Below are 23,300 nucleotides of genomic sequence, written 5' to 3'. Positions count from 1 at the left end.
GGGTACCCACCATTAGCTGTAATAATGGTCTATCATTTTGAGCCTGAACCATGTGTATTATTTGGCCTCATTTCAGAAAAATAAATTATTTCAAACTCAAAACAAAAAGGGTGGTAGAATTCCCCTAATGCCCATGTTGGTTCAGTCCCTATTCACACACATACACACACACACACACACACACACACACACACACACACACACACACACATGCACACACAGATACATACACATACGCACAACTTCTGGTTGTAAAATTAATACAGAGGAGAAAAGAAGCAAAAATTGTTTTTAAAATATGTTTGTGAGAGGGATTATCCTCAATTGATGATAATTATCTCACTGTATGATAAACCCATATATTCAAACAGACCAATGGAAGAGAAGAGCCAGGGAGTACAGGAGGCAGAGAAACCTGACCTTGGCAGTAACTGCCTTATAGATTAATGCAGAGGAATTTACTGTTTTGGAATCAACATGGCCAAGCAGAGACCTCCAACTGGAATGAGAAGATGGCAGGACAGATTTTGGCCTCACGGGTATCCTAGGAAAATTAATTCTTGGTAGAGGAAGGACCTAAATATCAACACCAAAATTGTTAAAAGAATATTTTTCAGACTTCAGAGAAAAGTCAACACCAAAAAGGGAAGTTATTAATAAACCACAATGCTTAAGAATTCTGAAAAGAACATAATATTTTAAAATCCTTTTTTAAATGAAGGGAGAAGAACCCAGGCAGTTTATCCCATGCCTATAATCCCAGTACATGGGAGGTTAAGACAAGATGATTGCAGGTTTGAGGCTGGTTTCAGCAACTCAACAAGATTCTGGTTCCAAGAGAGTATTTGCCATGCACATCAAGGGCAAAGAATTAGTAGCCAACATGCTTTTTATAAAACTTTCAAAAAGTCAACAGAGCACCCATAAAAGATGAAACAAGAAAGCACTTAACACAAACAAGAAAAAATGTTTAATTTCACTGGCAATTGAGAAAGTACGAATGAAAATGAAGTATTCTATGCACGCGGGTCCTGGGTCAGCAAAGTACCATCTGAGAAGCTCTGGCTTCCGATGGATGTTTCTAAGGGATGTGGACGCCTAAACCATCACCATGACCATTGTAAGCTATGTGCTTCTCATGTGCATTTTTCCTGAGTCCCCATCATCATGGGGCTCTTCATCCATGGCTACACAACATGCAACAGCACAATGCACCAAACGCAGAAGCAGATATGAGGATCCAGGGGTCTGACAAAGCCAGCGAAAACCAAACACAATGCCACTTTTCTAATTTTTGTTTGTTTTGAAAAAGTACAGTCTTATATTAATGTTATAAAAATATTATTTTGTTAGACAAGAAATACACTGTTTTTTTGGCAGTACTGGGGATGGAACCCAGGGGCATTCTACCTCCGAGCTATACCCATGGTTCTATTTTTTAGTCTTTTTAATTTTTTTTGAAACAGGGTCTCACTGAGTTGTAAAGGGCCTCACTAAGTAGCTGAGGCTGTCAGCAAACCATGATCCTCTGGTCTCTGCCTCCCAAATGTCAGGATTACAAATGTGTGCCTCTATGCCTGGCACTATTGCTCTTTTAAAACAACTAAAAAGAGCTGGGTGTGGTAGCGCTCGCTTGTAATCCCAACGCTTGGAAGGCTGAGACAGGAGGATCGCACAGGTTCAAAGCCAGCCTCATCAGCTTAGTGAGGCTCTCAGCAACTTAGTGAGACCCTGTTTCCAAATAAAGTATGAAATAGGTCTGGGAGTATAGTCTGAAGGGAGAAAAGGCCCTCAGTTCCACCCCAGTACTATACAAATAAAATAACTAAAAATAATTTTGAAATTTCTAATTAGGTGAATATTGATAACTACAACTCAGATAACAAGTTTTAGGGGGTTCTCAGTAATTTCTAAGTTTTAGAGAATTCTGAGAACAAAGGGTTGGGCTGCCTGTAACAACTGAGAACACCAAGAAGCCTTGCACTCAGCTGGTGGGAGTGTGGACTGGAGCAGGGAGTCAGTAGAGACAGCGGTGGGAGCAGTAGCTAGTGAGGCGGACGTCACCCACATCCTACGAGCCAGCCATCCCTCCACTAGGTATGGACCCCACGGAACACGGCCCACGTCATTCTGTCCAGCCTTCACTATAGCTCTCATGTAGTTTTTAAAACCATTTTTCAATTAATCAGATACCTATTAAGAACCTACTATGTGCAAAGAACAGTTCTAGGTGCTGTGCCTATGAACGTGTGCAGGACAGAGCCCCTGCCCTCCCGGGGTGGACACTCTGGTGGCTGCCAAAGTAAGACCAATGCAAGAGGCGAGAGGCAGGGCGCCTGTGAGAGGCTGTGAGCTGGGGAGGATTCTCTGAGGAGGGGAGAGCTGAGGAGGAATTGAATGAAGCTCATCTGAGACCTGCAGAAATATCTGCAAAAAAGTCATTGGGGAGAGAAAGGCGGAAGGAAGAGTAGGCACAAGGAGAAGAGATGAACACGTCCTTGGAGTGTTCGAAACAGCAGGAAGACGAAGTGTGTTTGAAGCAGAATGAACAAAAGAAGCATGATAAGAAATGTGATTAGAGACAGCCAGCAAGCAAATCACTCTGAAACTGACCGAGTGGGTGGAAGGATTAAAATATGGTTGCAAAAAAGAAACGCAAACTTAAGTTTAAAATGCTGCTATCAAAAGAATAGTGTATAAAAGTGGCAAGGCAAAAGTAGAATGAATATTCTAGAATATTCCAACAATCTAGAATATTCCAACAATCTAGACTATTCCAACAATCTAGATGAAACATGACTGATCAAGACCAAGGAAAGAGTTGGGACAGGGCACGGACAGACTTGCTGATGGATTGGGTATCAAACCCAGAGAGTTGAAGATGATGCTTAGTTTACTGACCAAGCACTAACTGAATCATCTGAAGTTAAATGAGTGTTTATGGTCACAGATAGTTAAACATAGCTAGAGAATTCTGCAGATTGCAGTCTATTCGTGCTATGAAACGCTATCCATCCAGTTGAATAAACCAGAGATAGATGCCTCAAAACACATGACAGTCTGTTAGAGTAGAAAAGAGAGAAAGGACGGAGCCCAGGGAAGATGTGATGTGAAGCACAAATGGAAGGCTGGTCTTAGGAAGGAAGAGAACCTTGGAAAGGAAGGGTATGAGTAGAAATACAGTCAGTGATTTTTACAGAGGGACAATGAAGACTCTCTTAATGAAAGAAAGGCATGATTTTCTTTTAAAAGTGGGATGACAGCCGGGCGTGGTGGTGCACGCTTGTAATCCCCGCGCTTGGGAGGCAAGACAGGAGGATCGCGCAGGTTCTAAGCCAGCCACGCGCGCTGGCTTAGGAGACTCTGTTTCCAAATAAAAATGTAAAAATAGGTCTGGGAGTGTAGCCCGGAGGTAGAAGGGCTTCCAGGAACCCCAGTACCACCAAAAAAAAAAAAAAGTAGGATGACATTACTAGTAGAGAGATGGGTGTCGAGGCATACTCAGGAGAAAGTACTATGGGTTGCCTGTCAGCCCCGATGCCCATGTGTACAGTCATAGCTTTAAAATGAGAATAACCTACACCGGGTGTGGTGGTGCACGCTTGTAATCCCTTTACTTGGGAGGTGGAGACAGGAGGATCTCACTGGTTCAAAGACAGCCTCACTGGCTTAAGAGACCCTGTTTCCAAAAAATATATATAAAAATAGGTCTGGGAGTGTAGCCCAGAGGTAGAAGAGTTTCCAGGAACCCCAGTGCCACAAAAAAAAAAAAAAAATGAGAATAACCAACACAAAACTGGTGTAAACAAACTTCAAAAATGCTACACTAAGTGAAGGTAGTACTGTATGATTCCATTTACATGAAGTATCCAGAACAGATAAATCCACAGCAGCAGAATGTAGATCAGTGGTTGTCACCAGTGGAGAGTAGGAACAAAGGAGATGAAACTGATCGGCGAGTGAGAGGCTTCACTTCAGAGGGATGGAAATATCGTGGGACAAAAAAGAGTTGGTGATTGTACAATACTGTGAGTGTACTAAATGCCCCCGAATTGTTCTCTTTAAAACGGTCGGTTTTATTGTAATGTAATTAAAAAGAAGAAATAAATTAAAACACTGTATAAGAAGAGAGGGCCACAGATTACTGCCAAGTCTCATACCTGTCCCAGGGAGGACTATCTTGTGAAGACAGAACTATACACCTGACAAAAGGTGTAGCTCTGCTGTCGGCTCCCTTCTATTTCTAAATATTTATTTAAAATTCCCCAAAGAATGATGGTATGGTGAGAAGACACACTTCTTCCTACACATCTAAGGGAATGGTATTTGCCAGTATGTAGCTTCCCAGGGAGGGAGAACCCTTCAAAATCCCCATCTCCCACCTGCTCCTGAGGACCAAGTGCCTCTCATTCAGACAGGCCAGGCTCTCCTACCACGAGAGCAGATCCCTTGCCCATACCAGGTAGTCAAAGAAGTCTTGTGTTTAAAGAAGACATTCTGGCCAGGCGTGGTAGTGCATGCTTGTAATCCCATCACTTGGGAGGCCGAGACAGGAAAATCACACAGGTTCAAAACCAGCCTCATCAGCTTAGTGAGGCCCTCAACAACTTAGTAAGACCTTGTTTACAGATAAAATATAAAATAGGTCTTGGAGGCCGGGCATGGTGGCGCATGCTTGTAATCCCCGTGCTTGGGAGGCGGAGACAGGAGGATCGCACAGGTTCAAAACCAGCCACGCTGGCGTAAGATACCCTGTTTCAAAAATATAAAAATAGGTCTGGGAGCGTAGCTCGGAGGTAGAAGGGCTTCCAGGAACCCCAGTACCACCAAAAAAAAAAATAGGTCTGGGAGTTGTAGCTCGAAGGTAGAAAAGCCCCCGGGTTCCATTCCCAGCACCACCAAAACAATAAATAAATAAAATAAGACATTCTTTTTCCGATAATTAAAAGTAGAATAATAAACCACAGTTTTCTAATATCTTCATGTTTTCCTCATTTATATATGATGCTCATATCATAAATTTTTCTATGCTGATAAGAATTATTTTTGAGAGAGAAACTATATCTTACCGGCAATCCTTGTGTGTGAAGCAGAGCTGGGCTCCTTGGCGCGTTCCTTCTGTATGCTGGGCACCTCTCTGCATATCTATAGCAGCAGGCCAAACAGAAAGAGAATACTAAATAACTGAAGATGATTATCTTTTCAAAACAGAGGCATTCTTCCAAAGGGTACCTCTGCTACTTTTCTTTCCCTTAACATCTGTCTCCACCTGAACTACCCATCACAATCCTGCTTCAGTCCTTCACTCCACTGACATTACTCTCTAGAACGCCAGCCTGTCCTGAGGTGCTCGGTTCCCTTGGCACCACGTAAGCTGTGCTCTGTCCTCACGTTGAATTCCATGAATACTTTGTGATTCTGACTCTCATCCTACCTCTCTGCCAGCTCTTCCAAGTTTCCTCACCAGCTCATATCCATCCATCCATCCATCCATCCATCCATCCATCCAATACCAACCTCCTATAGGATTGTTTATTTCTTTGTTTGTTTGTTTGTTACTGGAGCTTGATGTTTTCTCTTGAGTCCTTGTTTCCAATGATTGTATCTACCACAGGGATTTTTCAGAGGCTGAAGTCTCTTGAGTTCAACTCTGTCAACTGGCCATGCAGACATGTCCCAACCTGAGTTTGCTCTTTCTACCACCCCTGTCATCCTCTTTGTAAACTTCCCAAGACTCCAAATGACACTCCTCTATCAGTTCTGAGGAACACTCCATCCATCTCGGCAGTGCAGCTATAGTGGATCTTTCAAATATATCACTTTCTTCTTAAAGTCCATCAACAGCTGTCCATTATCCTCAAGGCAGTAAACTGTTCTCCAGCTGGACCTGACTCTGTGGAGTGCCACGCCTGGGTGCGGCCTCCAGGATGTGATCTGTCCAAGCATTTCTCAGGCTGAACTCTACACTGAGCTACTTCCTGGATCTGAATGCACTGTGCACATTTTCTATCTCCTCTGGAACTTTTCACCTGCTAATATTTTCCCTCAATCCCTCATTCTTTACCTCTTATTTACTCAGATATTATAAATTAGCCTAGATGTGATATTTTTCCACAAACTTTCCATGGTTAACCCCCAAAGCCAGAGATATGCTCCACTTCTTGCTCCCACGAATGCTTCTACATTATAATTTCTTGCCTACTTGTTTAATCCAGGACGAACTCTCTGGGTAAGAAGCAGTGCCATACTCTTTGCTCTATTCCTAATTCTTAAAATGGTACTTGGCATAGAGTGAGAATCCAATAAAAACCTACTGAGTGAAATTTCTTCTATGAATGAAAAAATATCTCAAATTTAATTCCCCCCAGACATAGAAAAATCAGTCCTTAAATTTGTTTGGAACAATAAAAAACCAAGAATTGCCAAAGTAGTTCTCAGCAACAAAATCTATACAGGAGGAATTACAACACCTGACTTTAAACTATACTAAAAAGCGATAGTAATAAAAAACAGTATGGTACTAGCACAAAAAGAGATACATAGACCAATGGAACAGAATAGAAGACTCAGAAACAAATCCACACACTTATAGCCAATTAATTTTTGACAAAGAGGCCAAATTCAAATTAGTATTTCTTAAAGTGTGTGTTGAAGTTTTCTGCACAATAAACATTGTCTGGTCTTAGATATTCATAATCCCCCCAAAGTGAACTATGTGAGCATGTACGTGAAGTCCAGAAATAATGGAAGCTTCGGCACGGTCTAACAGATGCTCCCAAACCGAGCCCCAAGCCCTCTACCATACGATGCCCACTGACACGCACTGCATTAAGTAAAGGTGTATTCTGACTGAATATGGGCAAACTGAGTCTGGCAAATGACACAGGAGACAATATAACTGGAAAGGAGTGTAAGAGAGGAAGAGGAAGAGACGAAGTCAAAGAAAACAGGAAGCAAGACCGTGAGGGGCATTATAAATCCCTGAGGACTTCCTTTCAGCTTGAACTTGCAGTGACGTGAAAAACCATGACTCACTGTGTTTGGAGGAGCTAGTGACTCTGAACTACATCTTAACAAACTGCTTAGACTGCTTTGTTGAGAAAAGACTGGCCAAAGGAGGAGACCAGGGAGGGGCCTTTGCAGTTGTCAAGATAAAAGACAACAGTGGCTGGAGGTGAGTCAGGAGCAATGGGGGTAGTGAAACACCTTCAGATTTATGATGTATTTCAAACCTAAGAAAAGGTGAAAGAATTATACAGAAGATGCTCATTTGCTACCCAACACCTACAACTGTCAAAAGCCTGCTACATTTGCCTCATCATATGTAGCCAAGTAGCTTCCATTAAAGAGTCCATAGAGTAGATGGGAGAAGCTGATTATGGCAACTCCAAGGTACAGTTTTTGATTTGGAGGAGGGGTTGTCTATTCTTGAATTATAATTTTGAGTTATACTTGAGTTTTTGAGTTATATATGTATATCATAAGACTGAAGCCAAGGTTTCTGACCTAAGCAATAAGGAAGTAACTGTCATTAACTGGATTGTAAGATGTACATTAAGGCACAAGGGTAGGAGGTGGAAATCAGGAGCTCAATTTTATATAGTAGAGTAAGATGCCTATTAGACGTCCCAGTAGAGATGTTGAACAGGCAGTTGTATGTGTAAGCCTGGATTCCAGAGAGAGAGCTCCAAGTCAGAGATACAGATGTGGGACTCGTCAAGGCACTAAGTCGCTATCAGAGTGTAGAACAATGAAGCACTTGCATCCTTACATGTAAGATATTGGCAAGGATCAAGAAGAGGAAGAATGACTGACAGAGGTCTGTGCAAATGCAAAGCCAAGGCAGCACATATGCATCCAGTGTCCTCCAGAGGCCACCTGCTCTAATATGGTATGTACCTGGCCAGGCCATAGTTTAATCTATGGCTTCATCTAACTTTATTTAACCATCTCCACTGCTAATAATAATAATAACAATAACAACAACAAGGAAAGGACCCCATTTTGGTCGCATCTGTCATCACATGTCATTTCATTCCACTGGAACTTATCAAATATAGAGTGAATAAAAATCACTGAAAATAAATAATACTTAGGTGAAAAGTCATGTGTGGCATTGGGAAGCTATTTTATGGCCTGCATTTTTAAGAATATAATTCCTAGCGTCTTATTGGCTAATTCCAATATAATATTAAATGCAATATACACTGTATAAATCCTCTATGCCAAAGACTTCCTCATAAAATAAAAAGCATCCATTGAGAACATATGCTTCTGTCTGTAATGAATGCAAAAAATAATTGCAAACATTAGTAAAATGTGCCCATATTTGGACATCCTTAAAGGTAAAACAGCTGTGAAATCACGCTCCTTTGATCAAAAACAATAAATATGAGAAATGTGTTAGCGAAGCTCTCCATATGCATACCTTATTCCATTTCGCATTTATGGTTCTTAAGCTTTCTGAAAGTTTATCTCTTTCCTGTAAACTCAGACTTTTATCAGAAAGCATTTCCAACTCAGTCCTATTCAGCCATTTTAGGTTTTCAGCCTCCACCTCCATCTCCTGGATTAAATCCTAAAAGAAATGAAAGACAGGTGTGGTTAGACAGTGGTTCTACAGGGCAAAACTTCAGAAGCACATTGAAAATCTCTTGGGAACGCATTCATATAAATGGGCAATTTTAACTTCTTGCATGAAAATAGAGCTTACAAGAAGCTTGAACATGTATTAATAAATTGCTACTGATAGAGAATGAACACATACGGATGCACATAAAACAGGCTCCCTTGCTCTCTGTCTCTTAACAGGGTCTTATTTATTATATTTTCCTTGCTAATTTAACATTCTGTTTTTGTTTTTCCTTCTGGTATGGGGGATTAAGCCCAGGAGCACTTTGCCACTGAGCTACATTTCTACCACTTTTTATTTTATATTTTGAGACAAGAATTTTACTAAATTGCCCAGGCTGACCTCGAACTTGGACTCCTCCTGCAACAGCCTCACAGGTAGCAGGGACTGTAAGTGTATACCTCTGCACCTAGCAAACAGTCTGTTCTTATGTCCACCTCACTACCCTACATTAATATATTGCTCTGACCTTTGTAACACTCTCAAAATTGTTTTCCAAAGGGAGATTCTACTGACATTTTTAATTAAAACAAGATATTAGATATTTCCCCATTTTAAAAGGAAAACAATAAATGTCTGCCACATAATATTTTCATCATTAAAATTCTGTTTTTCAAAATGCCTCAAACCAATATTCAATTCTTAATGAATATTTAAGCACCCTCATACACATATTTTTATACACGCACATATGTGTGTATGCGCGTTCACATACAATTTCCTTTTTTTAAACCTACAATGAGAACACATTATGTTTAAGATTCTACAAAATGTATTTAAACTCAACACAAAAATATAAATACAATACTTATTGATATGAAAATTTATAAATGTTTGAGCTAAACACAGTGGCACATGCCTATAATTCCACTACTTGGGAGGCTGAAACAGGAGGATCACAGGTTCAAGCCCAGTCTTAGCAACTTAGCAAGACTCTCAGTGGCTTATTAAGAACTTGTTTATAAATTTTAAAAAAGGGGTTAGGGGTATAGCTTGGAGACTGAATACCCCTGGGTTTAATTCTGAGTACCAAAAAAAAAGTATGGATATTTGTATCTACTTGTATTATCTGTATATCTTTGTGAATTTTTACTATTGTATATATATATATAATTATAAACAATAATTGTCAGCCAAAACAAAAAAAATTTATTAGTACAACAATGACTCTCTAGTGAGTTACTCTCACGTCACTGAAGAGTTTTCTCGTAACACCCAAATGTATAGATAATAATCAGTAATTGTCCTCTAAATCCAAAGGCAAAAAACAAAAAAGTCCTATTCTTCACAACCTTATAATAATCCAAAATGCTAAAGTCAGCTTAAAATACCCAGAAAGGCTTTGGTCTAATATTGAGACCATAATGATTTATTCTTTTGATGTGACTGAAGCTTTATCTCTGGAAGGCCAAAATTTTATTCTTTTTACATGAATGAAACATTATCTCTGCAAGACCAAAATGATAGCTACATTTTTTTAATTAAAAAATCCTCTTTCAAATTCACCACACTTATCCCAATGTACAAAGTATCTTTCCCATTTCTTCTCTGTCGCGCAGTATCTTATTCTTCAGAATAATGCTCAGGCATCAAGAAGCATTTAGCAAACGCACAGACAAGCAAAGCACTTACTGTTAATTCTTGCAGGTTTCCTCCCAGCTCGGTGGCTGAGCACTTTTGCACAGCATTCTCAGCCTTTGATAACCAACACGTGATCTCATGTAGCTTTTTTCGATATCCCATTACCTGCTTACTTTCTCCTTTCAGCCTGAAAGAATATATATTGTACAAAAGTGACCTCATGAAAGCAGAACATTATCTAATTGCTTTGGCAATGCTGACTAAATATCTCAAGGAGAAACTGCTAATAAGTATTTAACATGCATGTTAATATTAATGTTAATAGTAATGCATACATTCTGCCAGAGTAAAGATTAGTTTACTCAGAAGAACAAGAATTTTTCCTTAATTATATCTTAAAAACATTGAAGTTAAAGAATATATCTTCACAAAAGACTTTCTACAAAGTTAAATACCAATATGTATTTTTCTTTTTGTGTGGTACTGGGGTTCCTTCTACCACCAGGATACACTCCCAGACACCTATCTTTTATATTTTTATTTGGAAAAAGGGTCTCTTAAGCCAGCGCGGCTGGCTTCAAACCTGCGCGATCCTCCTGTCTCTGCCTCCCAAATGCAGGGATTACAAGCATGTGCCACCACGCCCGGCCCAATATGTATTTTGACAGACATATTTTAAAGAGTGAAAAATGTCATTATCTAAAATAATAAGGAAAAACATAATTCTCTTTGGCTGGTCCATGGAGATAGAAAGTCATCATTACATGACATATTATTCACAGCAGGTAGTCACCATTACTCTATTCACAGATTGAAAAGAAGAAGATGAAAGCAACATACTGAGAGTTGAAAAATGTTACAAGTATTAGGGGAAAAACATTTGATTAGTTTATAAAAATAATTACTGTATTTGGGTATAGCACAGAGTTAAAAAAAAAGATCTAAGAAAACACTGCAAAAGTCTTAAAGGATGCAAGGAAAACAGATGACTAGAGAAATGGAACTGCCTTAATTAGCTCTTTTAAAAGAATAACATTTATAAGAATAAAAGCCATCTGTCAGAAGATGAGAATATGATTGGAACACATATGACAAATAGAATTGAGTATTTTTAAAGGACTTAAAAAACTATTAAGAGCTTAGTGGTGTCGCTATTTTTAGAGTTGCCATAATTAGTTGTTGGTTGAAAAACTGAATTCAATCTTTGAATGAACTGCATTGTGTCATACTAAGAAGAATTCACATTTTGATAGCTGTACTGTGTGTGTGTGTGTGTGTGTGTGTGTGTGTGTGCGTGCGTGTGTGTGTGTGTGTGTGTGGTGCTGGAGATTGAACCTAGGGGCTTTCTATCTCCAAGCTACAGCCCCATCCCTATTTTTTATTCTTTATTTTGAAACAGGGTCTCATTAAATTGTGGAGGGCCTTGCTAAGTGGCTGAGGGTGGCCACAAACCCAGATCTTCCTGTCTCAGCCTCCCAAGTTCTGGGATAACAAGCATGTGCCACCACGCCCAGCTGACTATACTTTTTTAAATCACAATAGGCCTAACATAACGATCTATCAGATGTAATCAAATATTAAATAATACTTATATATTTAATAGAGTATCAAAAATATTTGAGGGAGGGTATTATAATCCTTACAAAACTAATGAAAACCATGACTAGATCATAGATTTTTAAGTACTCATAAAGAAAGCACTGCTTCAAGATTAAAAAAAATAAGGCAAATAATATTATGAATTGTCAAGATTATCAACACTAAAAAAGGTAATCTACTTCTGTACTGAAATATATTTATCTTAACAACTCTGAAAAAGCCCAAAATATTAGCATTAGCCTTTTGTTTCCCCAAAAAAATGTTGAAATTTAAATTACTGATGTTTCATAATCATGACTAATTTAGTACTTTGAATATATAATTATAAAAAACTAATATCAAGTGATTTCAATAGGACATATTTCATCTGCAAACTAACTAAATATAGTCTACAATTTAAATGTTATCCCTAAGAGTAAAAACAAATTCCTATCCAAACAGCAGATAACAGTTGCTCATTAAAGAATAACACCGTACTTTCATAAACTGCAAATATTTAGCTATTGGCATGCAATTAAAAACACTGCATGGGACTTCCGGGAAGATGGCGATGGAGGAAAGCGGCACTTACAAGTCCCTCTAACAATCGAACTCTATTACCACAAAACCAGCGCCTTTCAGAGCCAGAAAACATCACCAGCAAAGAAATAAAAACGGTAAATACAAGGGACAGAGAAAAATTTATAGCACTGAGTGCTCACATAAGAAAAACAGAAAATCTTCAAATAAATAACCTAACAACACACCTCAAAGCCCTTGAAAAGCAGGAACAATTGAACCCCAAAGCCAGCAGAAGATGGGAAGTTATTAAAATTAGAGCAGAAATTAATGAAATAGAGAATAAAAAAACAATACAGAAAATCGACAAAACCAAAAGCTGGTTTCTTGAAAAAATTAACAAGATTGATAAACCACTAGCCAACCTAACTAAAAAAAAGAGAGAATCAACCCAAATTATGAAGATAAGGGATGAAAAGGGATACATTACTACTAACAGCATAGAAATCCAGACAATTATCAGAAACTACTTTGAAAAACTATACTCCAACAAAATGGAAAATCTGGAGGAAATCGACAACTTCCTAGATAAATACAACCTTCCTAAACTGAGTCAAGAAGATATAGAACACTTAAACCAACCAATAAAAATCAAAGAGATTGAAACAGCAATAAAGAGCTTACCATCAAAGAAAAGCCCAGGACCAGATGGTTTCCCAAGTGAATTCTATAAAACCTTTATAGAAGAACTAATCCTAATACTACTCAAACTATTTCAGGAAATAGAAAAAACCGGGACTCTCCCACATTCTATGAAGCCAACATCACACTAATACCCAAACCAAATAAAGACAGTTCAAGGAAGGAAAACTACAGGCCTATATCTCTGATGAACTTGGATGCAAAACTATTAAACAAAATACTAGTAACACGCATTCAAAACCACATCAAGAAAATCATTCACCATGACCAGGTAGGGTTCATCCCAGGGATTCAAGGCTGGTTCAATATACGAAAATCAATCCATGTAATTCATCATATAAACAGAATCAAAGACAAAAATCACATGATCATCTCAATAGATGCTGAAAAAGCATTTGATAAAATTCAACATTCATTTATGATAAAAACACTGCAGAGAATTGGAATAGAAGGAACATATCTCAACATTATTAAGGCAATCTACAATAAGCCCACTGCCAACATCATATTAAATGGGGAAAAACTTCAAGAATTCCCCCTAAAAACTGGAACGAGACAAGGATGTCCACTATCACCACTTCTCTTCAATATAGTCCTAGAGACTCTAGCCAGAGCAATAAGGCAAGAAAAGGAAATCAAAGGAGTACAAATAGGAAAAGAAGAACTTAAGCTTTCACTATTTGCAGATGACATGATACTATATTTAGAAAACCCAACAAACTCAACCAAAAGGCTTATAGAACTGATCAACAAATTCAGCAAGGTATCTGGATACAAAATCAATCTTAAAAAATCAGAAGCTTTCCTGTACACCAACCATAAATCTACTCAAAAAGAAATTCAGAAAACACTTCCACTCAGGATCTCCCACAAGAAAATAAAATACCTAGGAATAAACTTGACCAAGGAGGTAAAAGATCTCTACAAAGAAAATTATAAAACACTGAAAAAAGAAATCGAAGAAGATCTTAAAAGATGGAAAGATCTTCCAAGTTCATGGATTGGCAGAATAAATATCATTAAAATGGCCATCCTCCCAAAAGTGATCTACAGATTTAATGCAAAGCCCATTAAACTACCAAGATCATTCCTCACAGACATAGAAAAATCAGTCCTTAAATTGATCTGGAATAACAAAAAGCCCAGAATAGCCAAGGTAGTTCTCAGCAACAAAAACCACTCAGGAGGAATCACAATACCTGACTTTAAACTATACTACAAAGCCATTGTAATAAAAACAGCATGGTACTGGCAAAAGAACAGATATATAGACCAATGGAGCAGAATAGAAGACCCCAAAACAAGTCCACACACTTTCAGCCAATTGATTTTTGACAAAAAGGCCAAAAACATACACTGGAAAAAAGATAGCCTCTTCAACAAATGGTGTTGGCAAAACTGGTTAACCATATGCAGAAAATTGGATGTTAATCCCACTTTTTCATCCTGTACAAAAGTCAACTCACGATGGACCAAAGACTTGGAAATTAAACCAGAGACTTTGAAGCTCCTTGAAGAGGGCATAGGTCCAACACTACAACACATAGACACAGACAAACATTTCCTCAACAATACCCCAAAGGCACAACAAATTAAAAGGAGAATCAATACATGGGATTGCATGAAACTGAAGAGCTTCTGTTCAGCAAAGGAAACTATCAAGAACATCAATCGAGAGCCAACAGAATGGGAGAAGATTTTTGCCACCTACACAACTGATAGAGGACTAATATCTAGAATATACAGAGAACTCAAGAAACTCAACACTAAGAAAACAAAGCATCCAATAACAAAATGGGCAAATGAACTAAATAGACACTTCACAAAAGAAGAAATTCAAATGGCCAATAAATGCATGAAGAAATGCTCAACATCACTGGCAATCAGAGAGATGCAAATCAAAACTACCCTGAGATTTCACCTAACACCAACTAGAATGGCCATCATTCAAAACACAAACAACAACAGATGCTGGCGAGGATGTGGAGAAGTGGGAACTCTAAGACATTGTTGGTGGGATTGCAAATTAGTGCAACCACTTTGGAAAACAGTATGGAGAATCCTCAGAAGAATGGGAACAAATCTACCATTTGATCCAGCAATACCACTGTTAGGTATCTACCCAAAAGACAAGAAACCAAACTACCAAACTAATGCATGTGTATTTATGTTCATAGCTGCACAATTCACCATAGCCAAACTATGGAACCAGCCAAGATGTCCATCAACAGATGAATGGATTACAAAACTGTGGGATATGTACACAATGGAATTTTACTCAGCCATCAAAAAAACTCAATTACATCATTTTCAGGGAAATGGATGGAACTGGAGGACATTATGCTAAGTGAGATTAGTCAGGCACATAAAATAAGAAATCAGATGCTTTCCCTAATATGTGAGAGTTAGGGAGAAAAGAGGAGCAAACAAGACAACCTAAAGGAGGAGAAAGGAGGGGGGAATAGGAAAATCTCTAAAGCTCACAATGTACTTAAACATATCGAAGTCAATCACTAAGCCAAGCAAGGGAGGGAGGGACGGGGAGGGAATGGGGTGGGATTTGGGTAGGGGTTAAATCAGCGATGAGTACATGTTTGTACACACAAGTTTTTTACCCCAATAAGTTGTATGAATATAATGCACCAATAAAAAAAAATTTTAAAAATTTAAAAAAATAAAATAAAAAAAAACACTGTATGACAATTCTCAATGACTCTGATAACGGTACACATACACGTTCCAAGGCGGTCCCAATATAAAGATGGCTGCAGGCCTAAAGTGAAGTTTAACAATGATGAAAACAAGTATTGCTTTAGTTAAAATACAAGATGTTAGGAGAAATGATTTGTTATTCTTTTCCCTTCCTTAAAATATTTAAGAGATGTGTTAACTCTGCCGTGTTAGTTTTGATGGCAACAGTTACCAACAATTCATAGAGAGCCATTGGAAAATCTTTAGGAGAATTTCTGCATTTACTGTTAATACCCTGTCGGCGGCAGGTGCACATTTTTCCTTAAGAAAGCAAAGCCCAGGAGACACATCATCTCAAGGGAGGACTCTCCTTGGCGTGTAAGTTGGTATGGCGCCTCCCCGTCCAATCAGGCCCTGGATTCCCTGAGTCCTCCTCTTCCTCTCATCCTCCGCAGATCCCTCACCTGGACCTGCTACTCACACTTCCCACCCTTGCCTGTCCTAGTTATTTTCCCTAAAAGGCTTCTACAACTTGGAACTGGCATTTTCCCCAAAGGCTCTTATGTTAAAGGTTTGGTCTCCATCTACTGGAAGGTGGTGGACACTCTTAAAGATGGGGCCTAAAAGGATGTCTTCAGGTCACTGGGGGTGCACCCCTGAAGAGGACGGTGGGAATCCAGCCCCTTCTTCTTGCTCTCTCTTTTATTTTTCTTCCCTGTCATCAGCTGAGCAGTATGCTGTACCCAGCATTCCCAGCATGATGCGATACCCAGGCCCAAAGCAACAGCCAGCCAGCCATGGACTGAGGCCTGCACACTGGGAGCCAAGCGAAGATTTTCTCTTCATAAGCCCATTGCCTCAGGTATTTGTTATCACAGGGAAAGCTGACTAGGCCCTCCCTACAAGGAATTTATGGAAAATTGCTTCAAATATGCCTCAAAAGTCAGCATTCTGTATCTCTCCTTCTTCAGACATAAATTCCAGGACCCATCATGTCTGTCTCTATGGCAACACTGTAACACTATCTTCTTAGGGATGTTTTCTTTACTCACTCTTTCCTTTCAATATTTTCTTTTTCTTAGTCTCTGAGTTCCTTAGGGATATTTGTATCCCTGGTGTTAAAAAAAAAGGCTTAATATAAATTGATCAAAAATTAATCAGTCAGTGGCAAAAGTTGGTCAAAACATGGTCGGTGGATAAATTCAGGGGTAACTTAACTGTGTGTGTGTGTGTGTGTGTGTGTGTGTGTGTGTGTGTGTGTGCGCGCGCGCGTGCGCGCATGCACGTAAGAGAGAAAGACAGATACTGGGGACTGAACCCAGGAACATCCTTCTGAGCTATACTTCATGCCCAGTTTTGTGTGTTATTTGGAAGCAGGGTCTTACTCTTTTCCTCAGAGCCTCACTAAGTTGCTGGGGATGGCCACAAACCTGTGATTCTCCTGTCTCAGCCTCCCAAGTACCGGGATTATAGTCTTGCACCACCATGTCGGGGTGGTAATTTACTTTTATAAGAAATCTGATATTCTAAGTGTTAGCTATGAACAGCCAGGGCACGGACATTTTACACACACTGTCTCATTTCACTTTCATGATATCATAGCTCTTATTTACAGAGGAGGAAATCTGGGCCAGAGAGCTCTGTGGCTTTTCCAGGTAATACTGCACGATACAGAAAAGCGGAAGTTGGCTTCATTGCCTACCTTCTGTGAACCCCTGGGCGTATGGTTTAACCTCTCATCGCTGAGCCTTGCATTCTTAAGCTGTACAATAGGACTAACACTTTCATCAGAGAGTGACCATGAAGAAGGAATGAGACCACGTGTACAAAGTACCAAATAAGGTCTCACCCTCGTGGCAATCGCAAAATAACATGGATTTTTTTTTAATAAAAAGAAGCCATAGGCCACACTATATTTGAATATTATATGCCATAGTGTAGTAATGAACTTAGTAACATATTAGACAAATTAATAGCTTATTACTAAAAGAATACATTGATCTGCAGATGAATTAACAAAAAAGCAACCCAGTTTTATTTATTTTTTTTCTATTTGTATCCTTTTATTTTTCTTTGCTAACTGATCAGTACAGAAGGTCTTCAAAAGATTGGAAATAGAACCACCATATGACCTAGCCATTCTACTCCTTGATATCATTGCAAAAGAATTAAAGTCGGTACTACTGTGGTACATGCATACCTATGTTATTGCAGCGGAATTCACAACAGTCAAATTATGGAACCAACCTAAGTGTCCCTCAACAGATGCACGGATAAAGAGAATGTGGTCTATACACTCAACGGAGTTTTACTCAGCCATAAAAAAGGACAAAATGATGTCATTTGCAATAAAATCAATGGAACTAAAGAATATTATGCAGAACAAGATCAGCCAATCTCAGAAAGTCAAAGGCTGTAGCTTTCTCACACACGTGGAAGCTAGAGAGGAAAGAGGAAAAAAAAGGGTCTAAAAAAAAATAGAAGAGAGACCAAGAGAATATTGGTAAGGGACTGGGTGAGGGAGGTGACACGGGGAAAAAGGAGGACTGGTGAAGGAAATGATTCAAACGTTGTTCTATCCAAACGTGAAGGCATCACTACCAATCTACGAACGTATATGTGGATGGGGAAGCGGGGCAGAGTGCAGAGGGAAACACTTCACGTAGTGTGTCTGTGTATGATTGTATCACTTTGAACCTCCCTATGATGTATAATTACAATGCACTAGTGAAAGTATCTTAAAAACCTGTTTAACCCCAAACTACCAATAACAAAAAAAATTGATTAAATGGAATACATGAAGCGAAAGAGAAATTGTTCATTGATGTTTGAATATCTCTGAAAATAAATTCGAATAATTTTAAATGTTTCTCACACACACACACACGTAATTGAGTATTATATTCACTATTACCCTAACAAAATCTTAGGTGCTATATTATATAGTCTACTGTGAAAATTAACAATAATATATTACATGTATTATAGCATTAGATGAACCTTATTATCCACAAATAACTGATACACAGAGATCTAGCACACCCTTTGACACCAACAGCAACTCAAGTGTAGATTTGGTCAGGAAATGAATGGGGGCGCGGGGGTTGACAGCCTCAACCCAGACCTTCGGACTGGAAGTCCAGTGAATTCTTTCAACTACTTCAAGTTCACACCCATGGCCATCATATCATACTACTCAGAAAAAAAAAGAATAAAGATATTTTAACACATATAATATTTAAATTAAAAAAGAATAAAGAATAAGAAGAGAAAGAATAAAGGTGTTATATGAGGTGTTTTTCACAGAGATGATATTTGAGTAGAAAAGTGAGACTTTAAAGACAACCTACAGAGAAGTAATGAGGCACACGGGAGGGGAAGCAGTACAGGTCAGTAAAATTCCCATTATCGTATCAGACGATAAAAGAACTCAAAATCCAGCAGACCGTATCTCTGAAAATTCCACCCCACATCCACTGCTCCTGCACCCTGGAGCAGCTGCGGCCATGTCACCTGGGCTGCCGGTCCTTCACTGCTGCCACGACTGCGCCCCAGCGTTGGTTTAAGCCCGCCAGCTTGTCTCTCAAGAAGCTTCCTTCTGCCGAGGAGAGTTTCTGCAGGATCGCATCCCCAGCGTGGGTGAGGGCTGCCACGCTGGGCTGGTGGCTGCTGATGCCCTCTTCCAGCTCCTGCAACACAGAACAAGTCACGATGAATTCCACTTCTCAAGTACACCGAAGCCGTGCATCCCCCCAAAGAGCGTGGCATCGACTTCAGGGTTACAGAAACAAATTCCTGGAAGGATATTTTATGCTCATGAAAAAGGCATTCCCAAAGAACTTAATTACATTGCAAGGAATGCAATAAATGAAATATATCTTGAAATTGAACCCATCCTCGTGAACGTCACCAGACAAAATAAAGTGAAATAGGACAGCCTAATATCATCAAACAAATAACAGCTGTTTACATCGAAGCAGAAGCATCAATCATGTTTGATTAAAGTGCATTGCTCATCTTCTTGCAAATAAGAGCTTAATGCATCTCTCAAAAACACAAAAACAAAAAACCATTCACTCCCATATACACTTATGCCCTGCCACATCACAATAAACATCAGTGTGCATTTACTGAGACGTTACTTCACTGGCCTGCAAAATTTAAAGTAGCCGATTAAAGGGGTATGTTGGAGCCAAATTTAAGTATTTATCTGTAACTCAAAAATGTATTACCATGTTAGTGAGAAAAATAAAAGTACTATCTTTAATTCCTCATGAACCATTTATAGAAAATATATTTTAAAAATCAAATAAAAGAGGAAATAGTTTAACAGGAGTAAAATTGAAATTTTCCTTGCTTGCTACCATTATTTTTAAAGAACTATTGTCATACAAACTGATTTCGTGATTGTATTATATTTTCCCAAGACCAAATTAGACTTACATGAGCAGCTGCCCTGCTGTAGCTCAAGAATAATTTACTTTTATGATAATTATCTATGATACAAAGAAAAAGAAGATACCTAAGTGTTTAAAGACGAAAAATAATAAAACAGAGGTAAGGTATGCATATGTGTTATGCATATATTTTTCTACTCTTGGTAGAGTCCTTACAAGTGTTTTACTGAATACAAACTTGAGGAAAGAAAAAAAAATTTTTTTTTTTTGGTGGTACTGGGGTTCCTGGAAGCCCTTCTACCATCGGGCTACACTCCCAGACCTATTTTCATATTTTTTAATTTGGAAACAGGGTCTCTTAAGCGAGCAAGGCTGGCTCTGAACCAGCGCGATCCACCTGTCTCTACCTCCTAAGTGCGGGGATTACAAGCGTGTGCCACCACGCCCGGCAGGAAATTTGTTTTTAAAGAATTTTAAAAGTAAAATTGTTTCTCACAGCCACTAAAGAGTGTGTTTTTTTTTTTTTTTTTTTTTTTTTTTACTTAAAGTTCTTTAAAATCCAAATGAAAGCCACTTGGAATTACAAGGCGCACGCTTGTAATCCCTGCACTTGGTAGGCAGAGACAGGAGGATCGCGCAGGTTCAAAGCCAGCCGCACTGGCTTAAGAGACCCTGTTTCTAAATAAAAATATAAAGGTGTAGCCCGGAGGTAGAAGGGTTTCCAGGAATCCCAGTACTACCAAAAAAAAAAAAAAAAAATCCAAGTGAAAATTGTATGTGACCAATTTCCTGTAAAGCTTGAAACCAGTAACTAGTACTAGAATAAGAATTGCAATTGATCAATATTTACCCCTTAAGAATTAGTATATTGGGTTCCTATTTTTAAAATCTGTCTTCACGACCACATGCTTTTCAGCAGCTCCCCTCCTGTGAGAGGATGCTCACCTGCTGATGCGCCCTGGCCTTCTCCATATCCAGGCTGCCATCTGGGGCGCAGGTATCCACCAGCAACTCTTCGGCTTCTGCTATCCACTGCGCGAGGTCATTCAGGTCACAGTGGAACTGTCTCCACTCTTCTACACACCTATCAAAATCACTAGAGGACAAAAAAACAAAATAAAGTAGGTTTCCAAACTCCTATCAAAATCACTAGAGGACAAAAAAACAAAATAAAGTAGGTTTCCAAACTCCTATCAAAATCACTAGAGGACAAAAAAACAAAATAAAGTAGGTTTCCAAACTCCCTAGGATAGACTAGAAGCAATTTTTCTTTAAAAAAAATGCAAATATCACTTAAAATAAAAGGCCCCAAAGGAGTAAATTCACAGCTCATTGTTCTGCGAGACCAATTTGCATAGTGGCCTGCACTTAATAGTTCCTCATAAAGAAACAAATATTATACCAAAATCGAGCAAGATGCACACACCAACCCCCAACCCACTCTCTCACATGCATACACACACACACACACACACACACACACACACACACACACTCATGCACACACACAAGCACATTAAGCAGCTTTTTATATGAAGAGTTTGCCTTCTCTGACTTGCAAAACCAACACTGAGTAGCAGCAGACATGTTAACCCACCCAACACACCAGACATTCTACCATGAAATATGAACTACAATTATTCTCTCAGAAAGAAAATATGTTGCCTTATCACCAGAACAATTAGTTCAAAACTACAACAAAAGCTTAGGAGGCCAAGACACTTCAAAATTTCCTTCTACTCCATTAAGTTAGGGCCTGAATTCTGTCCCACCAAAATTCGTATACTGAAGCTCTAACATTCAAGGTGATAACTAGGAGACAGGCCCTTGAAGAATATAACTAAGACTGAATGAAGTCAAAAGCGTGGGTCCCTAATCTGGAAGTATGGGTGTCTTCATAAGAAGCAAAGCCAGGGAAATCTCTCCTGTAAGCACAAAGAAACAAGAGTGCAGCCATTCACAAACCAGGAAAATATGTCACCAATCACTACAGAGTATAAGGAAGTTCTCAAAGAAAGAGAATCTGGATTATTTTTATAGTACTTATCTTACTTTTACTATAAGCCAAAGGCAAGCTTGAAAGTTAATACACACAGAAACGCCACAAAGAAGTGGGAGAGACAGGAGGCCGTGGAGGCCCCCCATGTGCTGGTGACAGTGGGGTGCTGTTGAGCTTAGTCAAAGAAACAGGAGAGTAGGATGGAGCTCTCAGCCACTGCCAGTGAGAAGTGGCTAAGTAGGGATGCATACAAATAAACATCGTAGGGTAGCTCACAAATGTAGCAGGAGAAAATGTAAGCAATAATTAGAAATAAAACAAAATCCACTTATGCATCCAACTGCTAGAGCAAATAAAACAATGCAACTATTTGTTTAAAAAAATAAAAAAACAAAGGCCGGGCGTGGTGGCGCACGCTTGTAATCCCTGTGCTTGGGAGGCGGAGACAGGAGGACCGCACAGGTTCAAAGCCAGCCTCCCTGCCTTAAGAGACCCTGTTTCCAAATAAAAAAATACAAAATAGGTCTGGGAGTGTAGCCCAGAGGGAGAAGGGCTTCCAGAAACCCCAGTACCACCAAAAAAAAAATAAATAAATAAAAATAAAAAAACCAAAGAAAACAAAATAAGAGACATGATAGAGGAGACTTTTCTCATATAAAAGAAGGCAGTTCTGTGCTCAAATTTTTGGAAACCCTTAGAGAATAAGTTATTTTCTAAAAGAAAAATTTTACACCAAGAAAATACCATGTATGTCTGCATTCACATTACCAATCAGCATAACTCCTCAAGTTCTTCATTAGCCAAATGCATATGTCCAAGTAGGATAATTGAAAAAAAAGAAGAAATGTTATCATTATATACAAGAGATGTGTTGATGGAAAAAGGCCAACAAAATCAGTTTTATACCCATGAACAAACATATTACACACAGGAGGCAGAGGAAAGGAACCAAACCCCAAAACTTAAAGAAAAAAAGTTTATAATACTCTTTTGTAATATGCTTGGTGGAAAAAAAAGTTTCAACAAACTTTCAAACTTTACTAAAAACAAACAAAAGAATTCAAATAATAATAAACAAAAAGACTACATTTCATGCTAATTAGTGTTCCGTGAATTAATTAAAACGAGTGTAAGATTTTACTGAAAGGACAAATATAGAAAAAGAATACTGATTATAGAAAAAATGAGAAAGAAATATAAA

At 38.8% G+C, this 23,300-nt stretch overlaps 1 protein-coding gene across 1 annotated transcript in view; it reads right to left on the bottom strand.

Moving 5' to 3' along the window:
* The window catches only part of UTRN (utrophin), a gene marked incomplete at both ends in the record, with an annotated part of 491,377 nt that overhangs the window by 301,898 nt on the left and 166,179 nt on the right, over positions 1–23,300 (bottom strand). The window contains 5 exons of the mRNA XM_080700143.1: positions 5,070–5,145; positions 8,429–8,578; positions 10,265–10,400; positions 19,217–19,392; positions 21,046–21,196. Of these exons, the coding sequence (XP_080556269.1) occupies positions 5,070–5,145; positions 8,429–8,578; positions 10,265–10,400; positions 19,217–19,392; positions 21,046–21,196 (689 nt within the window). The remainder of the gene's footprint in view (positions 1–5,069; positions 5,146–8,428; positions 8,579–10,264; positions 10,401–19,216; positions 19,393–21,045; positions 21,197–23,300) is intronic.

This window comes from Muscardinus avellanarius, assembly GCF_963383645.1.
Source record: "Muscardinus avellanarius genome assembly, chromosome: 8".
NCBI lineage: Eukaryota > Metazoa > Chordata > Mammalia > Rodentia > Gliridae > Muscardinus > Muscardinus avellanarius.
This window is presented reverse-complemented; position numbering and strand designations above follow the sequence as displayed.